The 21,351-nt window shown below is 42.3% G+C and overlaps 1 protein-coding gene across 1 annotated transcript in view; it reads left to right on the forward strand.

The window, feature by feature from the left end:
- Positions 1-21,351, forward strand: part of CSNK2A1 (casein kinase 2 alpha 1) — a 70,188-nt gene that overhangs the window by 20,405 nt on the left and 28,432 nt on the right. The window contains 7 exon segments of the mRNA XM_042463504.1: positions 6,815-7,025; positions 9,307-9,418; positions 14,460-14,561; positions 16,498-16,548; positions 17,700-17,759; positions 18,969-19,052; positions 20,045-20,155. Of these exon segments, the coding sequence (XP_042319438.1) occupies positions 6,925-7,025; positions 9,307-9,418; positions 14,460-14,561; positions 16,498-16,548; positions 17,700-17,759; positions 18,969-19,052; positions 20,045-20,155 (621 nt within the window). The 5' untranslated portion in view covers positions 6,815-6,924.

Consider the following 21,351-nt stretch of genomic DNA (forward strand, 5'->3'; position numbering starts at 1 on the left):
TACTCTTACAACCCGAGCCATTGGAGAGGGCTGATGGGAAATACAGTCTGATAAAACCTTCAGTCACAGATTACTCCTCCTGGTCCAGATTCTTAAATTACAGTTGGCCTTCATGTTTGCGGCTTCGACTTTGTGGATTTGATTATTTGTGGTTTGGTTAATTATTTTCTGTAGGAATCTCTAGGTCCTGCCGTTTGTCCACATTATGGAGGTCCTTCAGTCTCACCCAGTGAATGTGGAGGGACCCCTATAGTAATTTACTATCCAGCCTGTTTTAAAAACCTCTAAAGAAGGAGACTTCACTAGCAAGGGAGGGTAGCACTGCTCCAGCATTGGCAGTAATTGTGTTCTAATAAATTTACTCTTAACCATATTAGACAGCATCTTTATTATACTGAGCAGTTCTATGTGGGGGAGAGCCAGTGTGGTGCAATGGTTTCAGCATTGGGCTGCAGCTCAGATGACCAGGGTTCAGTTCACGCTTGGCCATGTAAATCACTGGGTGACCTTGGGCAGGTCACTTCCCTCGGCTTGGAGGATAGCATAGGAAACCCCCTCTGAAGAAACATGCCAGAAAACCTCCAGATATGGTCGCCATAAGCTGGAAATGACTTGAAGGCAGACAACAACCAAGTTCTATGGGTGATCCTGTCTCCAGTTTTTGCATTTGGTTAGATCATAGAATCGAAATCATAGATTCGTCTAACCCCATGCAGGAAGATACAATCAAACACACTCAACAAACCTCCCGAGAAGGAAACCCACTACACTTTAAGGCAGCAGTCTCCAGCTTTGGCATGATCTGTTTTCTACAAATTTTAACAGTTCTACAGCACATGGTTATACTGTAGCTAGTAATTCATTAAAAAAAGAGCATGCCATCCTTTGTTGTAGCTCCATACTGGTTTAATAAAATGGATAGCAAGCTTTTTCCCCATTGGGGTCAAACTGCCCCTTTCAGGTTTTAGCTGCCCTTAGAAGATAAGAGTCTCTATAAACAAGGGATAAAGAAAGGAAGCAAAAATAGAGCTTATATCTTCTAGTGAAACCAAGTTACTTGCTGGTGGGCAGAAGAGTCTTACTGGATTTTTTCTCTCACATTGATGTCCATCACTTGCCTCTCAGACATTGTGAAGGAGGAAACAGGCCCAAGGCCAACTAGTGGTTTATGGCCGATGAGTTTGCAACCACAGCCATCTGATTTGTAGTAGCTGAGTTACATGTCAGAGAACATAGCATAATGTTTCACAGGTGGAAATACACTAGGCTTCCCCCCCCAGCCATTTTAGCTGTTGAGAGCAAGGAAGAGGGTCTGGAAGTGTGTGGCTATGTCCCATAGCCCGATGCAAGCCAATGCATAGATATAGGATGGAGGCACCGGTTTAATGAGGACTACATGTGGAAAGAAATTGGGGGCATACTTATCAATTTGCAGATGACACCAAATAGGGGAGTAGCTAGTTACCCCAGAGGACAGGATCAAAATTCAAGATGACCTGAATAGATTAGAAAGCTGGGCCAAAGCTAACAAAATGAAATTCAACATGGAGAAATGTAAGGTACTGCACTTAGGGCGGAAAAATTAAATGCACAGATATAGAATGGGGGACACCTGGCTAAATGAAACTACATGTGAAAGGGATCTGGGAGTCCAAGCAGACCACAAGTTGAACATGAGTGAACAGTGCGACGCAGCAGCTAAAAAAGGCCAATGCAATTTTAGACTGCATCAATAAAAATATAGTGTCTAGATCAAGGGAAATAATAGTGCCACTATATTCTGCTCTGGTCAGGCCCCACCTGGAATACTGTGTCCAATTCTGGGCACCACAATTTAAAAAGGATGTTGAGAAACTGGAGCGTGTCCAAAGGAGGACAGTTAAAATGGTGAAGGGTCTGGAAGCCATGCCCTACGAGGAATGACTTAGGGAGCTGGGGATGTTTAGCCTGGAGAAGAGAAGGTTAAGAGGTGATATGATGATAGCTCTGTTTAAATATTTGAAGGGATGTCATATTGAGGAGGGAGCAAGCTTGTTTTCTGCTACTCCAGAGACTAGAATGTAGAACAATGGATGCAAGCTCCAGGAAAAGAGATTCCACCTCAACATTAAGAAGAGCTTCCTGACAGTAAGGACTGTCCGACAGTGGAACAAAGTCCCTCGAAGTGTAGTGTAATCTCCCTCCTTGGAGGTCTTTAAACAGAGGCTGGATAGCCATCTGTTGGGGATGCTTTGATTGAGATTTCCTGCATGGCAGAATGGGGTTGGACTGGATGGCCCTTGTGGTCTCTTCCAACTCTATTATTCTATGATTCAAAGAGGTCTAGGAGTCCTAGTAGACACCAAGTTGTACAAGAGTCAACAGTGTGAAGCAGCAATTAAAAAGGCCAATGCAATTCTAGGTTGCCTCAATATTATTATTATTATTATTAACCTTTATTTATGAAGCGCTGTAAATTTACACAGCGCTGTACATACAATCTTTTAGTTAGACGAATTCCCTGCCCTTGGGCTTACAATCTAAAAAGACAAGACACAGAAGGAGAAGGGGGTGGTGGAGGAAAAGGGTAAGAGGTCCAGCAGTTCCTCTCTACCTCCGAGGCCTGGACCAAGGCAGATGGACTGGAGGGAGGGCTAGGCTTCATAATGGATGGTTAATCATTTTCCAGGGAAAATATATACTCTCAAGTAGGATAAAGCATATGCAGTACATAGCAATACAGGAAATGGTTCAATAAACAGGCACCACAAGAACATCAAATAGTAAGCGACAATTATGCAATGGCTGGGAAGGCTTCTCTGAACAGGATGGTCTTCAACTCTGTTTTGAAGCTGGTTAAAGAAGTGATGGCTCTTGCTTGTGGGGGAAGAAGGTTCCAGGAGTGAGGGGCAGCGAGTGAAAAGGGGCGAATCCGGGATGGGGCAGAGGAAATCCTGGGCTGAGACAGCAGACCTTGACTACCAGAACGGAGGGCCCGAGTGGAAAGGTGAGGAGAAAGAAGGTCTGATAAGTAGGGAGGGGCCAGTCCATGGAGGGCTTTAAACGTGGACAGCAGGAGCTTATACTGAATGCGGAAAGGGAGGGGGAGCCAGTGAAGGGATGCCAACACAGGAGAGATGTGGTCAGAGCGGTGGGTGGAAGTGATAATGCGTGCAGCTGAATGCTGAACAGAGATTAAAGGACGGAGGTGAGAAAGAGGAAGCCCAGCCAGGAGGACATTACAGTAATCCAGTCGTGAGATCACTAGGGCATGGACCAGGATCTTGGCAGTAGAGGCGGAGAGATATGGTCGGATTTTGGCAATATTGTACAAAAAGAGTCTACAAGCCTTGGCTGTGGTCTGGATCTGAGGGATACACGACAGAGAAGAGTCAAAGATAAAACCAAGACTGCGGGCATGCTGGACTGGTTGAATAGAAATGTTGTCCACAGAGACAGAAAAGGAGTGTTGAAGGTTGGGCTTAGGAGGAAAGACAAGAAGCTCCGTCTTGGACATGTTGAGCTTCAAACGCCGATGGCACATCCACTGCGAGACAGCTGTGAGGCAGGACGAAACTTGCTGTTCAAGCCTTGGAGAAAGGTCAGGGGCGGAAAGATAGAAGTATAGTGTCCAGATTGAGGGAAGTAATAGTGCCACTCTATTTTGCTTTGGTCAGGCCTCACCTGGAATACTGTGTCCAGTTCTGGGCACCACAATTCAAAAAGGGTGTTGAGAAGCTGGAGGAGGGTGACAAAAATGGTGAAGGGTTTGGAAACTATAAAGCCCTATGAGGAGAGACTTAGGGAGCTGGGAATTTTAGCCTGGAGAAGAGAAGGCTAAAAGATGATACAATAGCCCTTTTTAAGTATTTGAAGGGGTATCACAATGAGCTGAAGCAAGCTTGTTCTCTGCTGTTCCACAAAATAGGACCCCAAACAATGGATGCAAAATATAGGAAAAGTGATTCCACTTCAGCGTTAGGAGGAACTTCCTGAACGTAAGGACTGTTCAACAGTGGAATATGTTCGCTTCGAGTGTGGTGGAGTCTCCTTTGGAGGCCTTTAAGCAGATGGCCATCTGTGGGGAGTGTTTTGATACAGTGTTCCATGGCAGAATTGGGTTAGACTGGATAGCCCTTGTGGTCTCTTCCAACTCTGATGCTATTGACATCATGTGTCAGGGACATAGCCAGATACTTCTCTGACCCTCCCTGCTCTCCTCCAGCCACTGAATGGCCATGAAGTAGGAGCTGTAGGAGCTAAATGGTGAGTCCTGGGTGGGGTGGGCATTGGTCATTGTAGAGAGAGGAATAGTATTCCAGCCTCCACCATGACTTTAAAAAAAGAAGTCATAAACAGGTGTAAATTGTAGGTAACTGAGGTTTGCATATAAACAATTCTTGCCCAGAAAACCTAGGTTCACCTTAGTGTCGCAGTAAGTTGGAAAGGAGTTGAAGGCACACAACAACAATAACACTAATAAAATCACAGATTTAGACGAGACCCGAAGTCCACCCCATTGTGCCAGGCAGGAATACATAATCAAAATGCTCCCCATGGATGTCTGTCCGGCCTCTGTTTGAAAACTTCCAAAGAAGGAGAGACTCCACCACCCTCTGAGGCAGCCTATTCCACTGTGAAACAGCTCTTGCAGTAAATACAGTGGGCCTTTGGTATCTACTGAAGTTTGGTTCCAGGACCCCCTGTGGATACCAAGATCTGTGGATGCTCAAGTCCCATTAAGTACAGTGGCATTGTAAAATGGTATCCCTTATATAAAATGGTAAAATCAAGTTTTGCTTTTTGGAATTTATTTGTAAAATATTTTCAAGCCATGGATGGTAGAATCCATGGATACAAAATCTGTGGATATGGAGGGCCTACAGTATGTTTTTTCTAATGTATAGTTGGAATCTCATCAGTAGTTTGAGTGTGTGTGTGTGTGTGTACAGAGAGAGAGAGAGTAGTAGTAGTAGTAGTAGTAGCCATGTGCTCCAACTGGGATCTGGATCAGTAGTGGATGTGATAAGTATCCTATATTCCCTCTGGGTACTGTTTGCCCTAGAATGAATTTGCAATTGCATCAAAAAAGAGAGCTTGCCTATACGTTTTGAACATCACGTATTGTTTGGTCTCTGTGGCTATTATTAATTCGCATAATAGTTATGCAGTTAAAGAAAGATACTGCTTAAAGGTAGACATGTGTTGTTTGATGAGATCACATGGGCTCAAACCTTGCAGAATTACAGGCTTTCTCCCTTCCCCTGTTGTAGCATAAGTGCATGTCTTTGTGTATTTCTTTGTGTGGGGCAGGGAGTGTCCTACTTGGGTAGTTGCCATTGCTGGGAGATACAAAGGAAAGAATGCTCTGCAAACATCTCTTTGTATACCATCTGCCCACTTTCAGCCACATGATGAAGGAAAGATTTTTGGCTTCTTTGAACTGTTATCAATCACCCCGTCTCTTCTATAGGAATACAAAATCATCATCTTTTGTGGAATTTCCTCCTGACATACATATCTTTCATGTATGAACAGCACCAAGCAAATCAAGGTGTCTTTCCTCCTTCCTTCCATTACTGTTAGTTTTGAGATTACCTGGGCTTTACAGCTATTCCATGTGTTGGCACACCTGGGTTGATTGGTTCCAGAAAACATTTGGGTGCCTTCTGTGGGAAAGAGGATGCTAGACTAGGTATGCTTTTTGTCTGATGTGGAGGTACTTTCAGTATGCTTTTTATGCAAAAAGCCCCTACTTTCAGTCTCTGCCACCACCAGGTGAGGATGGAAAAAATGTCTCTGTGCAGTTGTGAAGAGCCAATCCCCAGCCAAGTGTATGCAGTGTTCATTTAGGGGAGTAATGGTCTGAGCGCTTCAGACTAAGGCAGCTGCTTCTATTCCTGTGTGTGGGCTGATGGTTGGATTTTGCATAAAGCAGCTCCTTCTATTCCTGTGCATTTCCACCTCTGCTTCCTGGGCTGTTTTCCTCACATGTTGGTGTAGTTGGGGGTGGAATGGAGATTGGGATAGCTTTTGCTACTACCTGATTTGTTCTTTCTTTCGGCTACAAAAGGGATGCTTAACACTATGTGTTCACTCATTTGGCAGGTGGGAAAATGTGATTAATGTAGCCTAAAATAAAGATAGTTTCAGATGGTGTTGGGCTTTTGCTGTCCTTCCATACATCTTCACAGACTTGCGTCTCACTCAGAATTCAGGAACAGGCAACTATACAGTTGTCAGCATGCAGAAATATGTATGCCTCCTTTGGGCAGTAATATATCTCTCCAAGGGGACCAGCAAAAGAGGTACTTGCACAAAATAACCACATAATAGTGATTGTGAAGATCAGTGCTAATGCGAGATGATCTGTACATCTAGAAAATGCTTCTGAAAGCCAGGAAAAATGTTGTGGAAGCATGATTCAGATATTTAGCACATGTCTGTTGGAAAGACTTGCCTCTGAGCAATATATGTAGTGTTAATTTCAGTGTTTCAGTTCCTCAAGTATGCCTCTTCAGATGACACCTGCATTCACATATATAATGAGATGCTGGTATTTGAAGATGCATGTCAGGTGATTCACTAACTTGGTGCTGTGATGGCACAATCATTGATTTGACAGTGGAAAAGAAAAGGAACTGAGATGCTGTTGAAGTTAACAAAAAGGGTTTGGTCTCTCTGTATACCTAGAAGTCACACTGAAGCTATAAAAATGTTATTGTACCTCTTGGAATTACCTGTTTCAGTAGAAAAAGCTGAACAGCACAACCTAATTTAGTAACTTGCTTAATATGTTTAACACATTAAAAATTAATTCATTTTGTTTTCACAGTTGAAAAATTTAAAGTTCTACCTGAGACCCTCTCCTGTGACTTGCACTGAAATTGGAAGTGACACAAACTTCAGATCTTTAACGTAGCTTGGCCAACCAATCTGTCCGATATGTCAGGACCTGTGCCAAGCAGGGCTAGAGTTTACACTGATGTAAATACACACAGACCACGAGAATATTGGGATTATGAGTCACATGTTGTTGAATGGGGGTAAGTATCCTGTTTTCCACACTTGTTAAAACAGACAGCTAGTGCCATTCATCTGACATTCTGCTGTGGAGGACTTGGGGATGTTTCTGTGAAAGAATCTCATAGAGCAGGGGTTTCCAACCTTTTTGACTCATGGAGCCCTAAGGGCTCCTTGGAGCACAGGTTGGGAACCCCAGCCGTAGAGTGTGTGGCATAATAATAATAATAATAATAATAATAATAATAATAATAATAATAATATAGTTTATTTATACCTCCTGCCTCTCCCACGGATCGAGGCGGGATTACAACCTTAAAAGACACTTAGTACAATTTACAATCAATACAACAATAAAATACTAACACTGAATTTACCAAGAATTCCTATTCTCTAAAAATTACAATTCGTCCATTAGCTAACAATCAGAGTCAAGGAAGAGCAGTCCTCATAAACTTTTTATATGGAATTCAGTGGATAAGCCCATCGGAAGAGATCCGTTTTGAGTGCCTTCTTAAAAGCCTCTAAGGTAGTAATGAGACGGATCCCTTCTGGTAGGTCATCCCATAATCTTGGGGCCGCGGCAGTGAATGCCTTATGTGAAGTTTTCATTAACCTGGTATAATATTCTAGTAAGAACTTCCCAGATGTTCTGAGAGTGGGGTGGATTATGTAGGGAGAAGTGCTCCCGCAAGTAACTCAGGCCCAAGCCATGTAGCCTAAGCCTTATTAGCTTAGGAAATGGTTTCGGAAGGGCCCATAGATAATTATCAAGGCATATGGGTCTTATGTGAAAGTTTATGAATTCAGTTTCTGCCATTTCTCTTGAAAGGCTCTCTCTGGGAAAGAATTCTGCTTGAAACTCCATCACAGTAGCCAGTACTGGTATAAGCCTGCCAGTGTGCTGACTCAACTTGAAGTCACCTTAATATCACATTGTTTTAAATATATTATTCTCTTAAGATACATGGACTGTATAGAAGAGTGTAAGTTTTTTTTTAAAAAAAAAAGAGTATAAAATGTCTGCTTTGAGTGGATTTCACTCTAAACTTTGGCTACTGCAGAAATAAAGCTGTTTGACACCACTTTAACTTTCATGGCTCAGTGCTATGGAATTCTGGGATTTGTAATTTGGTAGGGCACCAGAGCTCTCTGACAGAGAAGACTAAATATCTCACAAAACTGCAAATCCCAGAATTTCATAGCACGGAGTCATGGTAGTTGAAAATATAATAATAATAATAATAATAATAATAATAATAATAATAATAATACTACGTTATTTATAATCCACTTTTCTGTTATCAAACAATCAAAGCAGCTTACATCTAAAAATCATTCCAATATACAATACATTGTACATATAATATCCCCACCCCTAAAACGAATTAAACACATTACGGTCAAAATTTATCAGTTAAAATAGACTGTTAGTAATAAAATAATCAGTAGGCTGAGTGATACACAGTGCCTGATGGGAAAGGGATTCATTTTTGGTTCTATTCAGGAAAGGTTCTGTTCAGGAAAGTATCAAACTGCTTTATTTCTATAGTGTGGCAGCAGCATTTGACAGTGGGTGAGATGGCATAGAGACCCAACACTGTGATCTCTAGAAATAATTTTAGAAAGTATACAAAATGTCTGGCTTGTCTTTGCAGGAGTGGGACAAGACATCCTCCAAGTTCATTCACATTGTCTCAACTTTGCAGAAAAATTGATGATTGGTTCCAGAATAGCTTTTACACCCTATGGCCTCAATTCAGCATCTCCTCAGTATTACAGAAATATCTACATGCAGACCATATGCTATGCTTAGCCATATATCACCCCCCCCCCCAGACTTACTTTAAAGCCCCGAAATCACTTCACACAAGCATTCCGTGCTTTAGCGTGAGCAAGCAGTGGTGGCAAGGGTCTGGCTAACCCCTCAGCTGATGCATGATGATGATATCAGTGCTGAGAACTGTGAGGGCCTGTGGAAGTCTCAGTGCTTCTGTAATAATCGTGCATCTGGCTGGGAGACAGGATTGGAGGATTGCCAGACAATTCTCCAGTCTTGCCTTCTCATCTTGAAGCACTGAATGCCTTTATGAAGTGCCTTAAAGGCTTTAAAGTAAATTGTGGTGTGGCTCTAGTCATTGCATGGACCCTGACAGTGCTTGAAGTAGCATATCTGCATGCATAAGGGATGTGTACATTTGTGGATGTCTTTACCTGAATTGTGTCCTGAAAGTGCTTTGGGAGTGGTGTTCACTTCTGTTATTTTGCACACCATAACATTCTTTACTGGGTTTCTTTTTACAGCAATCAAGATGACTACCAACTAGTCCGGAAATTGGGTAGGGGCAAATACAGTGAAGTCTTTGAAGCTATCAACATCACAAATAATGAGAAGGTAGTTGTGAAGATTCTCAAGGTGAGCCTGGTGGCTAATGCCAGAGGAAAGAGTTTTGCATAACATGTCTTTGAGTCTCTTTAGCCCTCTTAGTCCCTTTGTGTGATTACACTCATGGGACCAGTTGCAATTCTTGGCTAGGCCAGTACTGTCACCATGCTTGCAGCCGCCGCCTTCTGCAGCAGCAGTAGCTAGCCTTTTTGAGTCAATAAACTTTCCTGCTGTAGACGTTAACTGACATGTAAACACTAGCAAGGACAGGCAATGAGACAAGGGGGTAAGGGAAACTGAAAAAGTTACTTAGGGGACCACAGTTCTCAGATGCTGTAGACTGTCCAAAAATGACTTTTCCAGGCTCTGGGTGTGGCCAGCAGGCCTCGAGTTCCCCCAACTTGATTTGATTGAGAATAGAAACACTGTTTTAGAAAGTTTTCATGTTTGGAAACCTTGTTAGTTAACTTGCAAAGCCCCTCAATGTGTGTGATTGTTGAGGTTAGGTTTTAAGATGCTACGCTGTCTGAAAGTTAGGGCACTTTATGCCTTAATCTTTTCCTTATATCATATACACAACAGGCCCATGTTCAGAGCATGTTTCGAGAATGTTCTGTGTGACTCCCAACATCCTCCTGTTCCTTTACACCTCTCAAGATCTGTTTGCTTGCTTTTAAGACGAGCTCTCCTACATTAAGGGTGTTTTTCCCCTTGTTTTGGGGAGTAATAAGTTACAGAATCTCGATTCTGCATGGTAATACTGAGGGTTACATCTTGTATTGCCAAGAGCCTGACCTAATCCATTAAACCAGGGGTAGGCAACCTTTTTGAGCTGGGGGCCGGGTTGGTGTCCCCAAGACAATTGGGGGGGGGGGGAGCCAAAATAAATAATTAAATATTATAGGACAACATTTTCAAATGTAGGACACATTTTTAAAAAATGGAGGACATGCAAAAAATTGATTTTTTAAAAATGTTAATATAAATGCATGTTTCTTAGGCATGATCAAAATGGAGGACATTTGGGCATTATTCCTAGACAGATGGCAGAAATGTACTTCCCTTTCTGGCCAACCCTCCCTCCCCCATTCCAAACAGCACATTTCAGCATTGAACATGGCTTTACTTAACATGGCAATCTCTTGCATATTTCAGAGGCTTATTGCATAACCAAACTCTTTAGGTTTCACACTGAACATGGGTTCACATGGCTATGCATATTGAACATGTCAAGGTGGTCTCACAAGAAGTGATTTGCCCTCGGGTTCAAATGTACTTCTTAGAAGTGTGTACTTGGTCAAGGGACTTTGGTTTTTCTTCACTGTGCATGAGTTTGTAAAAATCACAGCAACTTACATTGGCCGTGCCTCTGAAGCTGGCTCATATCAATATCACCATCACCATCCTCCTCCTGCTCCTCTTCTTCTTCCTCCTCCTCTTCCTCCGCCTTCCTCCCTCCTCCTCCTCTTCCTCCTTCCTTCCTCCTCCCTGTGTGCCAGCGCGAGAGGCCCAAGGCCCTGTGCGCCTGTGCGCGGGGCCTTTTCCCCCCTTGCCTGCTGCCAAAGGCCCCGCACACTTCTGTGAGAGGCCAAAGGCCCTGCGGGGCCTTTGGCGACGGCAATCAGCGGCAGGACCGAGCAGGGGCCAATCCCAACAGCTCGGTGGGCCGTAGGTTGCCAACCCCTGCGTTAAACTATTTAATTTCCTCAATGCAGATAATAACTGCCCGCTGGAGATGTAGTCATCCCTCCTGATTCGCAGACTTGCCATTCATTTGCAGATGGCAAGCCTGCGCTGTCTAATGGGACAACTGTTTGTTCCCTCCTTCCCTTGCTTACCACTTCCTTTCCTTCACAGGGCTGCACCAGCCTTGCCTCGGCTGTGCCGGCCTTGAGGCAGCTGGCATAGCCATTTCTCTGCTGTGCTGGCCTTTCCAGTGGGAAGAAGCCGAGGGGGGAGAAGAAGGTAAGGAGGGAGAGAGGGAAAGAAATACTCAAGTCCCATTGTCTCTAATGGTGCTGCCATTGGGGACAATAGGACTTGAATATTTGCGAGATTTCATATCCTCTCCCCCCCCCCCCCCCAAAAAAAAACGGATCCTCCATGAATCCGGAGTGACGACTGTATTTCTTTTTCTTGTGGTCTTTAGTTTTTGCTTTGCAGTGGCTTTCGTAGCTGCAGATCTGACTCTTGCCAGCCAACCTCTTTCCAGCATCTTTTTTTCAGTCATAAAGCATCATGTGCAACTTGCTATTCAAGGCTGATGGTTTCCACACAATCAGAGAATATTTTAGATATGATCTGAGTGGAAACTTGACAGCCGTTGCTTGAACTGTTCTCTGAAGTATGACTACAGTGCTATTGCCTTGTATTATTTCTCTTTCTGCCCTCCAACCTTCCAAATATGTGTGTTGGCTAAGCATCTTTCAAATAAATACTGTATACACTGCTCCCTCGGGTTACGAAATTAATTCGTTCCGCGGCCGCTTTCGTAACCCGAAAAGCCTTCGTAAGCCGAAATGCCATAGGCGCTAATGGGGAAAAGCCGCGATTCCGTGCGAAAAAGCCGAAAAAAGCACCAAAAATTTTTTCGTAACCCGAAAAACATTCGTAACCCGGAACAATTATTTCCTATGGGATTTTTTTCGTATCCCGGAAATTTCGTAACCTGGGTATTTCGTATCCCGAGGTACCACTGTATACTCATGTATGAGTCTAGAAATTTAGGTCACAAAATGGACCCCAAAAACCTGAGTCTACTTATCCATGGGTCAGTGTAAGTAGTGTATCTTAACTCTTAGTTAAAAGAAGGAACCATCCCCTGGTGAAAAGAAGGAGTATAATATGTGAAGCACCGTCCCCCTCTACTCTCTCATCCATCCAGCCTTAAGAGTAAGCACAAACAGTTAAGTTTGCTGGACTTTTGTAAGTGTTTTGACATTGTTTTGCTTTGCTTCCTGCTTTAGATCCTTTGCTATATGCTCCTAAAGTTTACCCTTGACCTATCCATGGGTCATAGCAAAATCCTTATTTTTGGCCCTGAAACTTGCCCTTGAATTATACATGAGGTTGACTTATACCAAAATAAGTTCAGTCAAAATAAGCCCATGGACATACAATCTCAGATCACTCTTTTGAGTACCAGATTTTTGTGCTCTTATCAAATTATAGATAAGAGCTACAGTAAAGAGACGGACAACAGTTGTGTAGGGAAAGGCTGCCTAGTATGTCTTCATTTCCCCCCCTTTCAGTTTAGCTTTTTACCCATGCAAAAGCAGATGGTGAAACAGGTAGCCTGGCTTAATTTCCCCCAGACATGACAGCTGCCCCTGCAAGAGGTGTGACATTTGCCATTTGACTAAGCCTTTACATCAGCCTTCCCCCAAATCTGGCACCCCATAGATACTAGACTTCAACTCCTGCTATTCCCAGACAGAATGGCTGTGCTGACTGAGGCTGGCTGGAGTTGTATTCCAACACATTTGGATATGACAGGTTGGGGAAAGCTAATCTATACTGGAAGTGGCTGTGATGCTCTCCCTCCCTCCCTCTCTCATAGAAATGGGTATAGAAATAGGGAAGCTAAACAACTAATGAACCATATTTTTATAGGGATAGATTTAAACTATTTAGAATGCCTTTACTTCATACAATTTGTTAATTGTGAATTATAAACCTATTAGCACACTTCAATCCAGAGGATGCCCTAAGATGATCCCAAGGCTTTGGGCATGCTTGCTTGAGATTTTGTTCTCTTAAACAGGCAGACCTCTGTGCTATACTGCAAATTATTTTTGTGTTTCTCCTCAGTTTCAGAAGTGGGTTGCCATACTGACAGGGTGGTGATGGTGGAAGGGTCAGGAGTGGCGGTTTGTTTTCCAGAAAAACATGCTCCAAATCCCTTAGGGTGATGAAGTATTTGAATGGTTCTTTGAAACCTAACTAATAATATGAAAATAAAACAGGAGGAAGATAAAAAGGGACTTCTTTACCCACTACACAATTAACAGTAGGAATTCACAAAATCATTTAATGGCTGCTGGGCCATATAAGAAAAAGAGTGGGTGAAGACATGGAGGGCAGTGTTAATAATTACTGTTAGCCATGGTAAATAGAAATGCCTCTTCCAGGAAGGGAGAGCCTCAGTACTGAATATTGGTGCTAAAGGAGGTGATGGTCTTTATCTTTGCTGGTTATTTTTCTGGGTTGTTTTGTTTATGACTTTAAAAAACTGACATATCATGTAGGTATGTGTATGTTTGTGTATACAGTGAGGGAAGGTTGGGTCAAGGTTTTGTGGCTTTTATTGTTTTTATATTGTGTATCATAAACTCTGTTGTTACCTGCCTCAATCCCCAAATGGAAGAGGCGTGATATAAATAAATAAATATATTATTATTGTTATTATTATTATTATTACTACTACTACTACTACTACTACAGTGGACCCCCCACAGTTGATGGTGTTAGGGGCACTGCACCCCAACGAAAGTGGAAAAACTGCAACTTAAAATAAGACAACTGATTTACCTGAGAGAACACCTCTCTAGGCATCTCTAGATCCTCGAGGGCAACTCTGTGGTCAACATCTGCTGGAACTTGATCATAGACTTGCACTGGAGGACCAACAGATATCTAGAGAAGTGCTCTCTCTAGGAATCTGTAGGTACTCCAGTGTGATTTTTGGCAAACATTGGCAAACATTGATCACAGAGTTACGCTGGAGGACCTAGAGATTCCTGGTAACGTATTAATCAAATTTGTGAATAATCAGATCCGCAAAAGTCAAAGTTGCAAATGTGGAGGGCTTGCCCATACAACAACTCTGTAACCCACTTTTCAGCCCTGGAATAAACTTCCCAAGGTGGATTTGAACAATTTTAAATAATCCTAAACTATGTAAAAGGTCAAACTAGCTAGATGCAATAAAATGCTAACAGTAAACTGGGACAGCGGTGGTAAATTGCTGGAGCAGCACTCTTAAGATACAGTGGTCATTTGCTCCCCATTGGCTTTGCTCAGGCTTGAAATGTTGTGCTTCCTAAACTAGCATTTCCCTTTTGTCAATCAGCCTGTGAAAAAGAAGAAAATCAAGCGTGAAATTAAGATCTTGGAGAATTTACGAGGAGGCCCCAACATCATCACCCTTGCTGATATAGTAAAAGACCCTGTGGTGAGTAGTTCCATGGTTCTGGTGTAACTCCAGGATTGTGGGGTGAGGAAGGGAATTGGGAGACATTTGTCATAAGTGTCTTGCTAAAGTGTTAAGAAAAATGAGTAAAAGAAAAAGCTATTGGATTTTAGACCTCAGTTTTATACTTGAAGGCACATCTCTCCTTATGTATACCTGGTCTGGGGGCAATACTCTGTGAGAGCATGGACCAGGAGCTTTCCTGCTGTGGCACCCTGGTTGTGAAAACCCTTACCTTCAAGGCCAACTTTGATGTCATTCTGGAACCAGATAAAAACAGTTTTCTGCTGAACCCTTTGAAGCCTAGTTGACTTCATCCAAATCTGCACATTTTTGGTTAATGTTGTTTTAAAGCTTTTTTTCAGCTCACTTAATTGTCTCGTTCTAACTTGCCAAATTGTTTCCTTTGCCTTCAATCCTTGGAAACAATTTCTAACTGCTTTATGTTTTTTAAATAGGATAAGATGGTTCTATAGTGCAATACTCTGAGATCATGATACAGGGTGAGATATAAATATTTTAATGAGTATAATAAACTGAACAAATTCCCAGATGGCCAGCGATTAGGCATTCTGAGAGTTGAAGTCTAATATATTTGGAGGACAGAGGATGAGAACAACCGCCTTTGTGCCAGTTTAATGTATGGCTCTTCCACAGATGGTTTTGTATGTTTGTTTCTGCTCCATTCCAAGAAATTGTTGTTGTGTACTATCTAATCAGCTTTGACTTAAGGCAACCCTGTAAATGAGAATCCTCCATGAGCCCTGGTTATCCACAGTCCTTCTCGGATCTTGCAAACTCAGGGCAGCTGTGGCTTCCTTGACAGAGTTAATCCTCTTTTTATCCTGCCTTCTGCTTCGCTTAACATTATCATTTTTTCTAATGAGTCATTTCTCATGATCTGTCCAGAGTATGAGGGTCTCAGTTTAGTCATTTTGGCTTCTAGTGAGTACAGGCTTGATTTCTTCTCAGATCATTTATTTGTCTTTCGGCAGTCCATGGTAAACGTAGCAACCTCCTCCAGCCCCACATTATGAATGGTTTGTGTGTGTGTGTGTGTGTGTGTGTGTGTGTGAGCTTTCTGTGCTGTCCAGTTTTAACAACTAAACATAGAAACTGGAAATATGATGAATGAATGTTCCTTTGATTTTCGGGGAGATACACACACACACACACACACACACACACGATCTTATATAGTTGCCTCACAACTGTCCTTTCAAGTCTTGGTGAATAAGAAAGCACTTTTTAACAGCTTCATACTCTTATCTCAGTATGTCCAAAAATACCTTTTTTGATAACAACATTTCAGAATGATGAACACACAGTGTAGATGCCGCATTCAAAAATATGAACCTGATGTGTCAGAGCTATGTATGACTTCTGCTAGTGGGTGCAGATATCTGCTGCTTGTATGAGTGGGTAGACATATGAATGACAGAGCCCCATTTGACTGAATGAAAGAGTAACAGATTCTCAGCTGTGGGAGTGGGAGAAAGCACAAAGTTCTTTACACATACAGCGTCCCTTTGTGGTTTCAAATAAAGAAATAACAGAAGAATGTTTGGTACTTGAAACATTTAAGACTTGTTGGCATTTCAGGCATCTGTTGATCATGGGGTGCAGCGATAACGCCATACAGTCTTGCTGTTTGTTTCTCTTTTTTTAATCCTGTTTTTGAATTCCTTAATCAGATCAAGCCTTTGAATCAGATTAGATTCTCCTGGAGGAACCTCCACCCTCCCTTCTCCGAGAAATGTGTGACAATCCATTAGATAAAACTAACTAGTCAGATGCTGAAAAACATCTTAGTGCAAGGGAAAGGGAAGTGGATGTAGGTTTACAGTAGTTCTGTAGGCAGTATAAAACAACATACTGAAGGACCCAAGATGACTGACATTTCTGCTTCTTTTTCTAGTCTCGGACCCCAGCTTTGGTGTTTGAACATGTAAACAACACAGACTTCAAGGTACAGTTTCTCACCCACTGGAGGTTTTCAGGGTGTGAGTGATCTGCAATGATACTCACTTGGGTGGGAAGGAAGAGGTCATTATATAACATTGTTTTTTGTGAGTGAGAGCGAGCGAGCATGTGTGGGATGTGTGTGTGTTAAAGTATGTGAAGTCCAGTGAAAAAATTCAAGATCTTAACTGCATTTTTGGCATACTGCGTTCAGATTAACTCCCATGGACAAAATGTTTGTTCCACTTGATGGCAAGAACACCAACTCACTAAACATACAAAAGACCGCTACACAGCTTACATTTAAATTTACTGCATTTTTATTTCACCTATCCTTCCAAGGAGTTCACAGCAGCACAACAACCCTGTAAGTTAGGTTAGGTTGGGAAATAGTTACTGGCCCAACATTGACCAGTGAGCTTCCCTTCCTGAGTGGAAATTGGCTTGAATCTCCCAATTCTAGAGTATGATATCGTAATACCATAGGTTGTTGCTTTGATTGTGTAAATCAAGCTTACCTCTAGCAGAAGTGGATAAGTTTCTTCAAACAGCTGTATTGTGTTGGCTCATCACACATCTCTAATTGTGTGGTCCAGATCACCTTCAAATTGGTTAAAGAGTGAATGCATGAGATGGATGGTGTGGATACATGTGGGTACACCAACATTATTGCTGTGTGTCTTCAGATTGTTTCTCACTTACGGCAACCCTAGGATTGAGAGTGTGTGATTTGCTCAAGGTCACCCAGTGGATTTCTATGGTGAGGGGGAATCGAACCCTGGTTTTCAGAGTCGTAGTCCAATACTCAGGCCACCACACTGGCTCTCTTGGGTACACCAAACCAGTTTCTTAATCAAGGAGCCAGAATTGGTCATTGCTTTGTATTGGGCCTATATATCTGGGTTTCTCAACCAAAGTTTGAGATCGGAAAATTATTTCAAGGGTTCCTTTGAAGTAAAAAGGTAGAATCTAGTATACATGATTGGCAAGACGATGTGTGGAGTGGCTGAAATAATGTTCCCAAGCACTGAGACCCATCCACACTTGAACCTCTTTAATTCGTGACAGCAGTGAAGTTCTCAACTCCTGTAACATGCTGATTTAGAAACTGGCAGCCAGTAATCATGTTATTGATGTTATGTTTTTGATTTCCCACAGCAATTATATCAGACGTTAACAGACTATGATATTCGGTTCTACATGTACGAAATCTTGAAAGTGAGTTTGTGTACATTTTTTTTTCTTGAGGTTATTTGAGGGATGGTGAAACAAAAAGATGGTTGTTGAGAAGTGGATGCCAAGACTACTTGAAGAGGATCTAGGCAATTGGTTCCCAATAGCAATTTCTCCAGATATTTGGGACTTCAGTTCCAAGAGGCCTTTGCCATTAGCCATGCTGAGTGAGGCTTCTGGGACTTGAAGCCCAAAGCATTTGGAGGACCAGAGATTGAGAACCACATTAGGCTTTCTGTCCCTGATGATGTTTCTGAGGAACCTGAGTTGCTCCTGGGTCTTAAATTCTTCCTTGGCTGACCACTGCAATCTAAGCAGCCAGTAGTCAAATGCATGTACTACAGTCACTCACTCACAAACCACAAGGTTGTGAGTTCAATACCAGCCAGGGGGCTCAGGGTCATTTCAGCCTGGCATCCTTCTGAGATCATGCAACTTGTTGGGGGCAGTTAGCTTACACATTGTAAGCTGCTTAGGGAGTGCTTAAATACACTGATAAGTGTATTGAAATGTACATGCTATTGCTATGTAACTCAGACCCTGAACATTTTGGCACTGTGGCCTTTTCCATCAGCCTCATAAACACTGAGAGGTAGTACTGATGCTGATATTATTAACCTTATAGTATTTCCTTGATGCTGCAAACACTTTCGTCCTCTTAGTGTGTATCTTCAAATACTGAAGTATCTTTAGCTAATGCCTTGAAGGGTAAGGTGGAAGGACTGACCTGACTGTGGCTGCCACTGGTGCTGAAACAGTTAACTTTCTACCCAGTTCTCTTACTCCCAGTAGAAGAGATGTGGAAAGATCTGGAGTCAGTAGGAAGAGGAATGGTAGTGGCACTGAAGCAGAACAAAATGTGCTATTTGTAATTTGCCAGTGGTTTAGACTAGCGCTGCTCAAAGTGGTGGTCTCTGGACAGGTTGTAGTCTTTGAGCCATTGGCTGCCAGGTCCTGGCAAGTTTACAGGGGTGGAAAACAAACAATTCTACCCAGTGGGCAAACATTTAGTCCCTGGCATATTGGAAAAAATAATAATTTCCAGTCTCCTGCATCAGATAGCCTGAGAAGCATTGGTTTAGAGGATCCATTTTAGGACGAAGGTGTGGCACATATTTCCATACAATTTAAATACATCAGGTACTTGCTTGCCAATTTCCTTCCTCATGGTCCATGTGTCTTTCTCTACTCCAGGCCCTGGATTATTGTCACAGTATGGGAATCATGCATAGAGATGTCAAACCACACAATGTCATGATTGACCATGAACACAGAAAGGTAAAGTCCTGGTGAGCTTGGGCAGGTTCCTTCCCTCTTCACTTTTCAGCTGGCATGTGATGATGGTATTACCAAAAGTCTTGTGATGGGCTGGTGCTTTAGTTACGTAAGTCAGGCCTATCTGTTGCAGGAATTGACATGGCCTTGCTAAAAACAAGTTAGTAAGAATGCTGGTAGTAAACCTTGGCATATTTTGTTTGGGATACAATCAACCCTCTGCATTGCTGGGTGTTCTGTTCCAGACACCCCCCCTCCTGGCAGAGTCCTGTTAGCGTTAATGGATGCTGACGTGTGTGGTTGCATTGGCGCAGCTGCGTGCACGTGCCACCATTGATGATAGTGGGGTGGGACCATCCGCAGATGCTCCAATCCATGGATGGCTAGCTTACTGATGTGGAACTGTATTATATAAAAGCATCTTAGTTTAGGTGATTGCCTTCTTAACCCCAGATGATGCTCATGCAGGCCTTTACTTCCATTCTGTGTGAACTGAGCAAATCCTAGATTGCAGGAGAAGATTGGTGATAGTTAAACTTCCTTTTCTTTGTTTGCTCATTATACTTGCCATGTCACCTTAGATTAGCTGCCAGAACAGCTAACAGGAACATTAACTCTGTTCCTTGCATTTTGTATTGGCCTTGCTATACTTGTCTAGTTTCATCCTCTGAATGTTGAGTCATTATTAATTGTTTTGAATTATTTCTTTTCTCTCCCCCCTCTTTTTTTTTAATTTGAAAAAAATGCTCTTGGTGACTTGCCCCTTGTTTTCAAGATCTGGCTGTTCATTTGACGCAGTTTCATCAGTTTCCTTTTTAAATGCTAGCTGCTGTTTGTTAAATACTGCCTTTCTGTTCAGTTAAATCTTGTTACTTCAATTCTTGCCATTTATACTGATAATACACTTGCATAGTCCTGCACAGTGTCTAGACGCTGGATACCAAGGGGGAAAAGTCCCCCCCCCTTCTCTTTAATATCTCCTTTTTTGTCTTTAGCTGCGGCTAATAGATTGGGGTTTGGCTGAATTCTATCATCCTGGCCAAGAGTACAATGTCCGAGTGGCTTCCAGATACTTCAAAGGCCCAGAGCTCCTTGTAGATTATCAGGTAACTGTGACCCAGCTGCAAAAGAATTTGGGAAAGTGAGGCAGCCAAGAAGCAGCAATTTCTTAGCCTTGATAATGTTCCTTTTTGAAACCAACAAGAAGCCATCCTATACAGTATCTGAGAAAAGGAAATCCCCCCCCCCCCCAGTGAACTAAAGAGTGTGGCATATTGTGCCCAGCCTGGCCTTCAGAACAAAGGGGAAGGGGGGCTTTGTTTTTTGGTTGATACATTGTGCCTGTTCTAGACTCTTTCAAAGAATCCCAGATGTTTTTTCAGAGCTGTCCCATGGGGCATCCAATTACCTTCTCTCATTCTCCTTATTTCCCATAGCTAGCAAAACAAAAACCCTTCATGACTAGCTTGGAGTTCCCATGGGGCTGGGATTTAAGCTTACTTTTTTCCCTCAGACAGCAGCACCTCTTCACATGGCAAACTGCTCTAGAAACATAATTAGCAATTCAGCAATGACAAATTACTTTTGTAAGGGAAGATGGTCCACCTTCCATTAGGCAAATCAAATTTGGCTCTTTGGAACTGGTCATGTGTGTTCTATTTGTTTTTCCCCTCATGTGTCTGAAAAAAAGAATTGAAACCCACCTTTTCAATATTTTTGTATGCTGAGGAATCCAGTGGTCTTGAATCATGTGTGAATCTGCCACAGGGCCATGGAAAAACATTTCTTTCCTTCCTTAGAGCTGCTAGCTTTGTGAGTGACAGAAAGTACTGTAAGCTGTGAAACTTGGCTGGTATTAGCAGTTCTGCTTCATGTGACTGCTGGCAGGGGCATATTTGGCAGGCTCTGATACATGACTTTTGAGCTCCTTTCTGAGAAAAACACAGGCATTTTCAGATTTTCTTTCCCTTGCACTTAAAACCACATTTTGAATATCTGTCTGTATATTTATTTAATTACTTAGTATTCCACCTTTCTCCCAGAGTGGGATCCAAGGCAGAATGTCAATTAAAAATCCTTAACAATATATTTTTTTAAAAAAATAAATTACAATCCCCATCTTAAATAATATGAAATCATTTAAAAGGCATACAAAAGTTAAATAAACACACATCCCAATAAGAAGCTTCCCTCCTTGCATGTTAAAATCCATCTTAAGCCAAAAAGATCTTTGCCTGCTAGTGAAAGGAAAATAGGGAGCATGTCAGCCTAAGTTCCTGCAGGAGGGAGTTCCAGAGGGTGG

This window comes from Sceloporus undulatus, chromosome 4 (genome assembly GCF_019175285.1).
Source record: "Sceloporus undulatus isolate JIND9_A2432 ecotype Alabama chromosome 4, SceUnd_v1.1, whole genome shotgun sequence".
Classification (NCBI taxonomy): Eukaryota; Metazoa; Chordata; class Lepidosauria; order Squamata; family Phrynosomatidae; genus Sceloporus; species Sceloporus undulatus.